We start from the raw sequence: 12,183 nt of genomic DNA, 5'->3' as shown, positions 1-12,183 counted from the left end.
ACTCATTTCGCATACTAACAACGACAAAAACTATCTATTCACGAGAAACAAACAGAATTCGCCAACTTGACATTTAACAATTGATTTGTTCGCGGAATCTGACAAGTATAAGACGTACGCATTTGTTTCGCGCCGCCTAAGTAGAATCGATTACGTAAAATTACGCTTTTAATAATAATGCCGAAGGCTGCGCTGACCATTCACGGTATTTATTCACAACGATTTTCTCTTTTTTCAAGTCTCACAGTTTCCTAAATTAACAACTCGTTTAAATTAAGAAAAAAACTTATACCATTAAAAAAAATCATGATTAAATGCATACAACAATTATATAATCAATCCAATTTCCTTGTTCCTCCAGCAACAATCAAATTATCTTGTGATTAATAAGGTTTTTATTGTATTTAATTATATTTAACAACGACGTTTTAATTGACTTTTAAAACAAAAGTTTTTATCTCAACTATTTGTTATTAAGATCTGAAACGTTTTTAAAACAAAATTTGAGAATCCACAGTTTACGATTTTAAAATGACAACTGACGTAACCGCAACAGATTTGAAAATAATGACAAACAAAGTAGTAACGCTTCTTTTATGACACCTATAAAATCATGAATTTCTCACATATTTCTTGTTAATATTATTGGATTTTATTATTTTTCTTTGATAATTTAGAAAAATTGAAATGTTATAATGAAAACAAACAAAATCTTCTTTTAATCTTAGTTTAATGTTTAATTAACACGGAGATAACTAAAATAAAGAAGCTGGCTGTGTTTGCTCGCGTTTCATTTATTCTTTGTTCATTACAGACGTATGAAATGTATATTTATAAACCGTATCAAATCCATGACCTATGCGTAATTTTCATCGTACAATAACACAATCTGCATTGACATTCCATATTTCAATATGTAAAACTTTGTAACAAATTATATTTGTTCTTAACTATTTGCTTCCTTTTTTTTGTTAACAAATTCTAAGATTTACAAAAACAATCGTTCAAAATATGAAGATTGAATGAAAGAAGGAGAAATTAATTGAGCAGGCGGTGGATTACGAAACACGCGTACCATGCCATTACTTCCTATATGACTCAATCTCGTTCCTACAAGTATACACAATATATGCACGAGATAACGGTTACTGAGAATCATCTATTCAAGAAGTGACCGAAGCTGGAGAAACAGCAGCAAGGTCCACGTTACTTCTGGATAATTCCGCAACGATAAGCGGAGAGATAGTTCTGCATTTTCGAAATTCCTATCCAGATATCATACACATGATCTGTGTCAATGGAAGCAACATAAAGAGTATCTAGAATAATTTTGTCTGTAACGATGTTGTTCATAACAACCAACTGTCATAATGATTCATTGATTTTTTTTTTGAAACCATGTCAACCAAATAATGTTATTCATAAATACTATAAGATGATTAACGTCATTAAGAAGAGCAGTAGCGTCCATGACAACCAATAAATTGTTATGGATGCATCCATTATAGAAATAAATCAATAATGACAATTGTAGTGATACGTGCGGCTCTCTAGATGTATCTTAAAAATGGCTCTTTGCTCCAAACAGGTTGCCGACCCCTACTATAAGATGAACAACGTCATTAACAACGGTGGCAATTGCAAGCCCGACAACCGAAATCCCGTCTATCAAAATCCCGACATATGAAATCCCGACTATATCAAAATCCAGACTATGTCAAAATCCCGACAATCAAAATCCCAACTTTATCAAAATCCCGACAGTGTCTTTTATTATTATAAATTTCTACAATAACATTTTTATGGTAGTCGGTATTTCGATATAGTCGGGATTTTGATTGTCGGGATTATCGTAGTCAGAATTTTGATATAGTCGGGATTTCAATAGACGGCTTTTCGGTTGTCGGGCTTGTGATAGACCCCATTAACAAGTGCAGTAACATCCATGACAACCAAACATTTCTTATGAATGCATCCATTACAGAAATAAATCAATAATGACAATTGTAGTGATATGTGCGGCTCTCTAGATGTATCTCAAAAATGACTCTTTTCTCCAAACAGGTTGCCGACCCCTACTATAAGATGAATAACGTCAATAACAAGTGCAGTAACGTCCATGACAACCAAACAATTGTTATGGATGCATCCATTACAGAAATAAATCAATAAAAACAAAGGATAAAATGCTTTTTGCATGCGTAATACAATTCTGCTGAGGACAGGTTTATTTTGTAAGCAGAAAACGAGATGTCTCCTAATTTTTAAAACAAACTGAGGCAATTGCGCATCTGAATCTGATCATGTATTCGAACCGTTATGCGTACGTAACGAGAACCGAAGTTACGTGACATGAGCAATATAGTAATGGTAATGACGGAGCGAATGATATTCATGCACGAGGTGGAAACGAGTAGAGTGAGAGACATCCGTAGGAATGAACCGAAGATCCGTCTCGTCTGTGCGTTTGAAAACAGCATTTTTAATTAACTTATTTAAATGTTAATTACGTCTGAGCCAGAAAACGTTTTCTATGAGTTCAACAAACGAAGCACATAATAAATCATAGGCAGCGCTGTTCATAAACATACCAAAGTTAGATATGTTTTTAAATACAATAGTATTTTGTCAATCAGCTGATCTGTTAATAATAACAAAAAATAACTAATGACGTTACGTGATAAAATTGTTTGTTGGATCTGTCACATCCTGAAAAAATATTTAACATTTTTTTCAAATAGAGCCGATAAGTAACATTGATGGCAAAAATTAAAGAAATCAAATCACCAAAATTCCTCCTTTCAATAACATCAGAATATAGTTTTCAAAGACTGAATTACAAAATTGCTGAAATGACGTAACCTGTCAAAATGCACATATTTTCATTCAATATGTTATTGAAAATTATATAATCCAGTCTTTGGAATCAGGGTCTATATCGCAAGCCCCACAACCGAAAGACCGTCTATTGAAATCCTGATGTTCAAAATCCCGACTGTATCGAAATCCAGACGTTCGAAATCCCGACTGTATTAAAGTCCCGACGCTTGAAATCCTGACTATATCGAAATCCCGACTACCATTATCCCGACAATCAAAATCCGGACTATAACGAAATCCCGACTACCAAAAAAATGTTATTGTAGAAATTTATAATAATAAAATACACTGTCGGAATTTCGATATAGTCGGGATTTTGTTTGTCGGGATTTCGATACAGTCGGAATTTCAATATTCAATCAATTATTGTATGATATTACATTCAATTCTGATAACAAAAATTAATAACTCTATTGAAATTAAATGGTTCATAACTAAATGAAAATAACTGAATTTATCAGACATAGATTATTAATTACAATGTGTGCATTTAACTCATAATTTGGAATTTCCACAGATCGAACGATTAATGAAATCTAATCTTCAGAATACTTTAAATGTAAAATTTACGTAACTTAGATAAATTGTTGCAACTTGGACTAAATGGGTAATAAAATTTTAAAAACTGCATAATTGGGTCGTTGAAGATAAATTGTCCTGCATTATTATACGTTAAAATTTTAATGAGCGTCGTTAATGTTTGGAGAATCTTTACGAAACTCGCAAATCGATTTCATATAAAAGTTTCAAAAATATTTCGTAATATGCTCGTAAAGTATGCAAATTGTTACTTTGTATTGTTACTGCAAAAGCATTGTTTAGTATGCATGCAGTTACAATAAATTAATGTTTCAATTGTTATTAATCGACACCAGCAATTGTTTATTGATTCGATGTAAGCAATGCAAACGATTTCTTTGTTATTTGTAAATGTTTCAATTTTATTTGTGTTCTATTGTATTATTATTTATGAATCGCAACAATTGTTAAAATATACTATTCAATATTTGTTTCGATAATAATTTTTGTAACAATTTTTATTATTCAATGAATTTATTTTGATTGCAAAAGCAAAATTTTTGAGAATCTAACCTTACCTAATAAATTGTTGTTCCATATTTTGACAAGAAGTCTAACCTTACATAACCCAAATGTTGTTAATTTAATAATCCCAATATATGAAATCATGGGACAAATGTTGCAATTGTTTTGAAATGTACTTAATGTTAACTTTAATATACAGTGGAACCTCACTGAACGTTCCAAAATTTCGCTCGTTAAGCGAAATGCTCTGTTTAATATTATTACATGAATAATGACAGATCTTTCTGTAAGATCAAATCCGTTAGCAACGATTTAACAAATATTGTTTGTTTAAACAACAATAAATGTTGTTATTACATAAAAATGGATCCAAAAATTAATTGATATTATGAAGTCTGAAGATCTGGAAATTATTATACTACGTTTCAAAATGTTGTTGGCGCGTTAGATTGAATATCACAAAAATTTCAAAACTTGTTGTGATTTCGTGCTTGATTTTGTTTACGTTTTCTATGCGATAAAAGTTGCATCCATCCGACGAGGAGTACTCTCTGTATATGTTCGAATGCTGCACTTCGAACGACTTTGACCTTTTCCTACACACTCGTACTGTATTTTTTTGGGTTTGTTGGCATTGACCCATATAACATGCGTACGAAAATAAACCCGAAATTTTGATCCTGTTATGTCTTACATCTTACAACTGCTTAAACGAAAGCAACAACTTTCTAAAATCCAAAGGTTTCACGCATGAAAACTTCTAATAACTGATTTATCGGTTAATTGAAGAATTGCATTAAGCATATCAATTTACTAAGTATTTGCGGATTAATACTCAATTACTTTGGATAACCTTGCCTTATAATCGATTTGGTTTAATTCGAATGTTAAAATAAGTAGTGAAGAGGTGAATAAACCGGGGATAAGTTTATTGCTAAGCAACAAACGGTTGAGGGAGTGTAACTAAGCATTTTTTTCGACCTTTCATCCCATCTATGAGACGATTACAACACTCTAGTCTTTTCTTTCGTAATCATTGAACCGTTGTCGCTTATCTCATGGTTGCAACAAAACGGTTAACTTGTTATATTAAGAAAGACATTCTCTACCATGAGAACACATTTTTTATCGATACGAATGAAAATTGTGCTTGGATGAGGATTTTTTTTGTGCTGAATGGATGGGATGCAGCCGGAGCGTACGTAAATTCGCGTTATCATGGAAAGTGGGACGGACAAGAGTCATAGGGGGCAAAGAGGGCACGGCATTTATCAATGATTAGACATCGACACTTTAATAAATTCCCAAAAAAAAAATCTCTCTCTCTCAATAAACGATAAAATTACTTCTTGCGACCACCGCGCTCCTTGACTTGCAGCTGTATGGATGCGCCCTGCGTCAGGTTGTAATAGCCCAGCGTGTTTTGATCTTTGAAGAACATACCCTGCAGAAGAAGAAAATCGAAGAATGAGTAACGAATTAAAACTGATTAAAAGAAAACTCACGTCGTAGAACAACTTTTGCTTGGCAGGTGGCATGTTTGTATCTTCTTGCACCTTCGCCTTGAGCACCGATATCAAATCTGTCAATGGCATGGTCATTGTCAAAGACTGACCGGCCAACTTCCATTCCGCCTTCTCCGGCATCATCGGAATATTCACCTTTATTGTAACCGGATTCTGAAAAAGATTTTAATTTGTACATTAATTGTATGTTAATTTTTAATATTGATTGATTAATATAACTTACGGTGTTTCTCGCTAAGAAAACTGCTTCTGGTACCAAAGAATCTTCATTCCTCAGCTTCTTATTGGATGGTTCGTCCTCGTTAGGTCCGTCGTTGGGATGTTTGACTCCCATTCCCATTGGCGGTCCCATCTGCGGTTGCATTGGCGTCACGAATCCTGCCATTGGGGGCGGAGCGGCCACTTAAAGTGAAAGATAATTTAATGTAATGTAATTTAAACCTTGTAATATATATTTAGTACTTACTCATTAATGGAGGCGGTCTCATGGTTGGCATGGGTGGAGCAGGCATCATCATGATGGACGGTTGCTGTGCCATAAGAGATTGCTGCTGAACAGGCATAGCCAATGGAGGCGGTTGCTGAATGGCCGCCTGCGGTGGTTTCACCGGCTGAAATATTTGCATTAGTAAACGAAAAACTACTAATCATCAAAAACTTACCACTGGGTTGGGGTTGGCTTGAGGTTTGGCTGAAATGACAGCTCCAGGATTCATTTTACGACCGCCCAAGTTCTTTGGACCGATCTTTTCCTTCTCCTCATCCGGCAACAAACCTTTAACCTGTAACACGCAAGATGAAATCAAATGAACAGACAACTGTTGTTATATATTATTACCTTGTGTATTTGATGAATTTGATCTTCCAATGTGATATTTGCTCTTGCAGCCCTGGTGGCGGCCTCCACGCTGGAAGTGTGTCCATCCCAAGTAACTTTCTCATCTTTCCTGGTCTCTTCTTCACCGATTTTCTTACCAATCGCTGTTTCTTCATCACCAACACCGAAGATATCGGTACGACGTTCTGCGAGCAGCTTCAAGCTAGCATCAATGGCAGATCCGGCCGCGTAAACCGTCTCCTGGTTGATCTTCTCGTGAATGTGCTTGTCTCTCTGTTCCACCCATCTAGGATCCAAAAGCCCGATCCTCATATGCTCCTGCACTTTGCTAGCAGGAATCTTCTCACCGTTGATCGGGGAAATCAAATAGTCATCGCCGACAGTTGGCCTCGTTACTTTAACGGCCTGTTTAGGATCGTACTTTTTAACGAGTACCTTATCCGGCGCTGGCGGTAGCGGAGGCTGTATAGCCGGTTGATTAGGTTCATCAGGACCTTCGTCACCCGAGCTCTCCTCATCCATATCTTGCAACCTGTTATCATCCTTATCGCCCTTCCTTCCGGTTTTATCCTCCATGTGACTCAAGCCATCATCGCCTCTACCATCCTCTTCGTCGCTCTCCAACTGCATCTCAATCACCTCCCCATCCTCCAAACGCTCTTGGATAAGAAGCCTTGCTCCCACATCTTCAGGAGTGGTCGGCGCAGGGAAATTACCAATTTCAAACGGCTGATAATCCACCGTTTCAACAACAACAAAATCGTGCCAATCGATTTGAGCGTAAGCCACACGTTCCTTCTCCAAGATCTCCTCCTCGCGGGCCTTCTGCGCCTCCTGATACCTCTGATATTCGGCCCTATACTTGACCTGCTCCAAAACAGCTATAGAACTACGAGCCTCATCTCTCAAACGCTGTTGCATGCTCTTCGGAGGGATCAAAACCTTAGTGTACTGCTCCAACAGCTTAGTGAAATACTGGAAGAGCGAATGCTGCGGCCTCAAGAAATCGAACTGGAAATTCCTCTGCTCCCTGTTCATCAGTTGCGTTAAGAATTGCCTACCGTTACGTGCAACGAATTGCGCCGTCAATTTTACAATATCCCTACAATAAACAAAACAATGTAAAATAATGAAACACAAATTACATAAATATCTTACAAATCAAGAGCTGAAATCGAAGGTGGATCAGCGATAAACTCGAAATCTATTGGCGGATCTTTAGGCACAAAAGGTTGTTCAACCGATTTTAAAATTTCCTGTTGCTTCTGCTGAGCCAAAGCGTTCACTGTTAACTTGCCAATCGACACTGAAAGAGCCGACGTTGGCTCCGGACCTAAAAAATCAAAATATATATGAAAACAATGCATCACTTCAGAAGCAACATTTGTTTAGTATTATAAATCAGATCATTTTCGCTCTCGGGTATTTTGGTTCTGATCACCACACTCAAAGCTAAGAAAGCCGAATGCTTATATATGGCTAACACTCATCATATTAAACAATTTCAATAAATTCAATTTCAAACAAATTTTAATAAAATATTCACCTTTTCCATCTCTGAATTCATTGACTTTATGCTGATAGTAGGCATGGTAAGGATCTCCCAAATTCAAGAAATTAAACTTGGGATTACCCAGCTCGTTCTGCCTGATCCTGGCCTCAAAGTCCGGTCCATTTCTTGCGACAAAACTGGCAGTTTTGTCAACAATATCTTTTCAAAAGCCATTCAGGAAAAAATACACTCTCTTGCTAATAAACAGCATCTTACTTACACGTTTCACTGTTGAATTTGAAACACATTAGATCAAAACGTTAATAAATTGTTTCATTTAAAAAGGATACTCCTTACTTCGGGGGGAGGATAGATTATACCAACCACTGGATTTATTGGGCCTGGATCGTCGACGTTCTCATTGTTCGAATTGTTTTGGGACACCTCTAATGCAGGCATCGCGACTTCTCTTCTATTTACTAATATATATGGAGAAAATTATAATCCTTAAAAGAAGCAAAACAACTGAAACGTTTGCTGTTGTTGTTAATTTCTTAACCTATTTAACCTAAAGCGTTAGCAGTAGCACCAATATTACAAGAGTTAAATCACCAATAATGATAGTTTGGTTGCAGCTACTTATAAAGTTATAAACAGTAAATTTACATGAAATTCTAAGTAATTGTTAAGTAATACACGTAGCACTACTATTAATAGTTTTATAAATTTCTGGTCAATTATTTTAATTGGAACACTTAAAATAATTCAATTCATACTTTATAAAAAGAAAGGGATTTCTATTGTTTTTAATTCATGGGAATTATGAAAATATAAAACATACTAATAACACTTAAAAGATAGTCAATTTTGTAATAATTATAACATTTACAAGCGCTTCTTTTATTGTTTCATCTAACGTCCCTGCAGTTTAAAATTTGATATTTACTTATAATCTTCTTTAATCGATGCTTCAAATAGGCTCATCCATGATGTACCAGTACATCCTTGCAGCCACAGCCTTATTCCTAACCAATCTCTTTGGATCATCCAGACACTTTCCCAACGCAACAATCACATCCGATTTGAATGGAAGTACCTTGTGCAAAGGATAACCGGCTGTAGCGTAGCCACTAACACACATAATCGCAGAACAACGAACGTACTGTAAAAGAAAACGATAAATTAATGATTTAACATACAAAATAAATAATATATACCATTGAATCTTTGAAGGCACTTAATTTCAGGAATCTTGGAAGCAAAGTCTGGATGTATGACTCCATGAGAGGATCCTTCTTTTGCAGAAGATTATCGAGCGTTGTGAAAATTGCTGTTAAAGGTTTAAGCTCGGTGATGGTGTCCAAACCAAGAGAAATAAATCGGATCAACTGAAACAATTCAGATTTATACCAAAATGCGTGAAGATTATTAGGAAAGTTTACCTGCTCAAATTGCATTTTGATGACGGTTTGGGGTATTTCTTCGAGCATGTACGCTATGGCACAAAGATGCGCCGTTGTTGTTTCATCGTAGGCCTCGTTTATAGATTTCGTCGATTGCGTAAAAAATCTTTGCTTGTACAACAATCTAAAAATTTGTATTAATTATAAATTTCGATTTGATTTGAATTGAACAAAACTTACCTCTTTTGGCAGTTGCTTTTCGTCGATAAAGCATCGTAGCTTTCGTCCAAGACGATTTTGAATCCCATCGCTGCTGGTGCGTGCATTTTCAATGAAGAAACCATCTAATTCAAAAAATTATTATTAGTATATAAATTTGTTATGGTAAGATTTGCAAAACAAACCAGATTTATCCATTTGTCTGATTGTGGATGTGATCTCATCACCAAAGCCTTGGTGACCCAAGTGCATAACCCCACTTGCCTAGCGATGTCCACGTTCGTTGAAGAAGTTTCTATGGCAACCAATATTCGGGTAATCTCGTCTTCTACAATTAAAACCAATGAAATTCACGGATCTACAGGATTATTACCTGATATTTACCTGAATCCAATTTGTTCAAATAATTAGCTATCAGTTGGAAAGCCTCCACTTGGACAAGTTCGCTCGTCGTTTTAGTAGCAATTTCGATTATAAAATCGGGCATTCTGAAGTCACTCAAAACTGCCCTATCCAATCTAACGATCAGTCCACTTAAAACAAACACCGAAACATCGATTTTATTCAATCCGAAGAGTTCGATGACTCGATTCAAGTGCTTTTCAACGATAATTCTCTGCTTGTCGCAGTTATGGCAAGAAACGATAACTCTCAAAACCTCACCCACATCCTTCATCATCTTATCGCGTGTATTCAGAAGCTCCAGTTTAGAGAAAACCCAGTCGATCAAAACGTTCAAAAAATCAAATTTCTGTAGATAATTTTCCAAAAACTCCACGCTTTCCTGCTTTATAAAAACTTGCTTCAAAGCGGAAAACGCGTGTGTGGATGTGTTTAAATCATCCCCGATGCATTTCTGGAAAAGGAATTGGAATATATCATCGGAAATCAACGCGATTTCAACCAAACAATCCATGAAAACGATCAGATCATCTTCGCTCGAGATTTGAACCTCTTGTATAACAGGTAACACTTCTTTGGTATACGAACTGGTCAATTGAATTAAGCAGTGATGGAAAGCTTCGCGAACTATTCTCTCCTGCTTAATCACCAAATACACTCTCATGCTCTTGTAGAAGTTGACTCGGATTTCTTCCGATAAAGCGTTGTGGAGAATTCCTAGGCTCTTCAATCCCAAAGCCCTGATCTGCGGATGATCCTCGATCGCTGCCTGCAGACACAAGTTCGGTATGAGCTTCAACTCTTCCATTTCATTCAAGTTATAAGATTTGGAGTAAATCGCCACGATCGATATCAACTGCTGGAAAACGATGAGCCTTTCGGGGATGGTTGATACAATCTGATAAGTGTTCATCATCAACGGAATGCACTGCTTAATAACGTGCTCGGCGGAGACTTTGGAACTTTTTGTAACGGCTTCCAAGATTTTACCAGTCGCTGAAAACAGCTTCGCGTCCGGCCGCAAATTCAATTTAGACGTGTCCGTGATGTTGCTCAATAAAGCTTTGAACGTGTCCGTGTTGCTGGAAGATATCCTAGAGACTATCGCGCTTAAAGTATCCAAAGCCAAAGATTCTATTTCATAATCGCCGCTCGCGCTGTACACTTCCTTTTGTATCGAAGCCCAAAGCTCTGTGGAATGCAGCAAGAACGATTCCTCTGAAAACACTCCACAACCCATTTTCTGAAAACCAATCATTCATTTCGATTTTTAAATTTACAAATAAGATCTTACCAAAACGTTTAAAGAATCCAATTTGGCAATGCGCATGGAGGAACCAAGTTTTTCTAAAGCTAGTCCAATGCAGTCAGAAGCGAAATCATCTATAGCGCACAGACAAGGCGCTAAAACTTCAGCCAAAGCCTCTCTCGTGATTCCCTGAAATCGCAGTAATATAAATAATCATTTTTTTATGCTGTTGTTTGAAATCTTTACCATAGAATCTTGTGCTGAGACCCTGAAGTCAATTGGAAAGTAACAAGATACAGTTTCAAACATTTCCTCTTTGAGATGACCCAAAGATACAGTTCTGATCAACTGAGGCAACCAACCAAACAGGAACACCAAATTCCTTGGATCCTTCTCACTGTCAATAGCGCTGATGAAACCATAAACGAAATCCAAACCCATAGATTTGATTTCATCACTTCTGAACTCCAAGCAATGTTTGAAAATGCAGTAGATATTGTATCTGTCGCCTCTTTGCTGCTGCTGACAAGACACATTTTGGAACAAAGAAGAAAGCATCTCTGTACAACCTCCATCCGGATAATTCTTTTGGCTCATCAACGCCAAAACTCCTCTCAGCACAGCTGGAATAACCTTAAATAATTAATGATTAATGTATACACATATTTTAGTTATTTATACAAACCTCATGGTGATCTCTAAGCCTGTCCGTGTAAAATTTATTGATGAAGTGTAATTCCTGTAAGCTCAAGGCATCGCTGCTCAATTTTGAGATGACTTCGGATAATATGTGAGTTCCATACTCTCTCTTGTGATGGGATGGGTCTGTTAAGTACGAGTTCAAATTCTCAATCACATTTAGTATCGTCTTTTGTTTGTCGACGATATCTGCATAACAACAAAATTGGATTAGAATTGTAGGTTAAAAAATTAATAACAATCTCACGAACCTTTAGATAACTTGTTGCACTGCAGCTGGAAATCATCCGAATCCTTCGGCACCTGCTTGAATATCTCTGGATACGATATTTCCATCTTGAACATCTATGCATCTATGTTTACTCTACCACATGTGTTTATATATTGTATATTTATACGTATAGGACGAACAATTTCTGAAAGTATAGTCC

The 12,183-nt window shown here is 36.4% G+C and overlaps 2 protein-coding genes across 3 annotated transcripts; both read right to left on the bottom strand.

Moving 5' to 3' along the window:
- Positions 1–5,190: 5,190 nt before the first annotated feature.
- On the bottom strand, positions 5,191–8,379 carry LOC108569032 (splicing factor 3A subunit 1). Its single transcript, XM_017930416.1, has 9 exons — positions 8,131–8,379; positions 7,835–7,999; positions 7,447–7,621; positions 6,289–7,390; positions 6,113–6,232; positions 5,917–6,061; positions 5,674–5,852; positions 5,430–5,603; positions 5,191–5,368 (listed from the first exon to the last, which is right to left on the bottom strand). The coding sequence occupies exons 1-9, from the start codon at positions 8,237–8,239 to the stop codon at positions 5,267–5,269; spliced, it is 2,271 nt and encodes a 756-aa protein (XP_017785905.1). The 5' UTR covers positions 8,240–8,379; the 3' UTR covers positions 5,191–5,266.
- Positions 8,380–8,651: 272 nt separating this feature from the next.
- LOC108569033 (MMS19 nucleotide excision repair protein homolog) lies at positions 8,652–12,183 on the bottom strand. Of its 2 annotated transcripts, XM_017930418.1 has the most exons (10): positions 12,004–12,183; positions 11,739–11,941; positions 11,300–11,686; positions 11,099–11,242; positions 9,787–11,047; positions 9,588–9,730; positions 9,424–9,527; positions 9,223–9,367; positions 8,998–9,168; positions 8,652–8,942 (listed from the first exon to the last, which is right to left on the bottom strand). In XM_017930418.1, exons 1-10 carry the CDS (start codon positions 12,095–12,097, stop codon positions 8,751–8,753), a joined length of 2,844 nt encoding a protein of 947 aa, XP_017785907.1. In that variant the 5' UTR covers positions 12,098–12,183; the 3' UTR covers positions 8,652–8,750. The 2 variants fall into 2 exon arrangements, with proteins under 2 accessions (XP_017785907.1, XP_017785908.1); XM_017930419.1 differs by lacking the exon at positions 12,004–12,183 and having other exon boundaries at positions 11,300–11,676; positions 11,739–11,804.

Source organism: Nicrophorus vespilloides, unplaced genomic scaffold (assembly GCF_001412225.1).
Source record: "Nicrophorus vespilloides isolate i.1.1-1 unplaced genomic scaffold, Nicve_v1.0, whole genome shotgun sequence".
Classification (NCBI taxonomy): Eukaryota; Metazoa; Arthropoda; class Insecta; order Coleoptera; family Silphidae; genus Nicrophorus; species Nicrophorus vespilloides.
The sequence above is the reverse complement of the archived record's forward strand: the minus strand, read 5'-3'. Positions and strand labels throughout refer to the sequence as shown.

Bases quoted from the DNA above. Each gene is read 5' to 3' on its own strand.
- LOC108569033 (XM_017930418.1), bottom strand. From the start codon at position 12,097: ATGTTCAAGATGGAAATATCGTATCCAGAGATATTCAAGCAGGTGCCG. The intron at 11,687-11,738 runs GTTTGTATAAAT...TAATTATTTAAG, and splicing joins GGCTTAGAGATCACCATGAG to GTTATTCCAGCTGTGCTGAG. The intron at 11,243-11,299 runs GTAAAGATTTCA...CTGCGATTTCAG, and splicing joins TCTCAGCACAAGATTCTATG to GGAATCACGAGAGAGGCTTT.
- LOC108569032 (XM_017930416.1), bottom strand. From the start codon at position 8,239: ATGCCTGCATTAGAGGTGTCCCAAAACAATTCGAACAATGAGAACGTC. The intron at 5,604-5,673 runs GTAAGTTATATT...AATCTTTTTCAG, and splicing joins TTTTCTTAGCGAGAAACACC to AATCCGGTTACAATAAAGGT. The intron at 5,369-5,429 runs GTGAGTTTTCTT...CTTCTTCTGCAG, and splicing joins AGCAAAAGTTGTTCTACGAC to GGTATGTTCTTCAAAGATCA.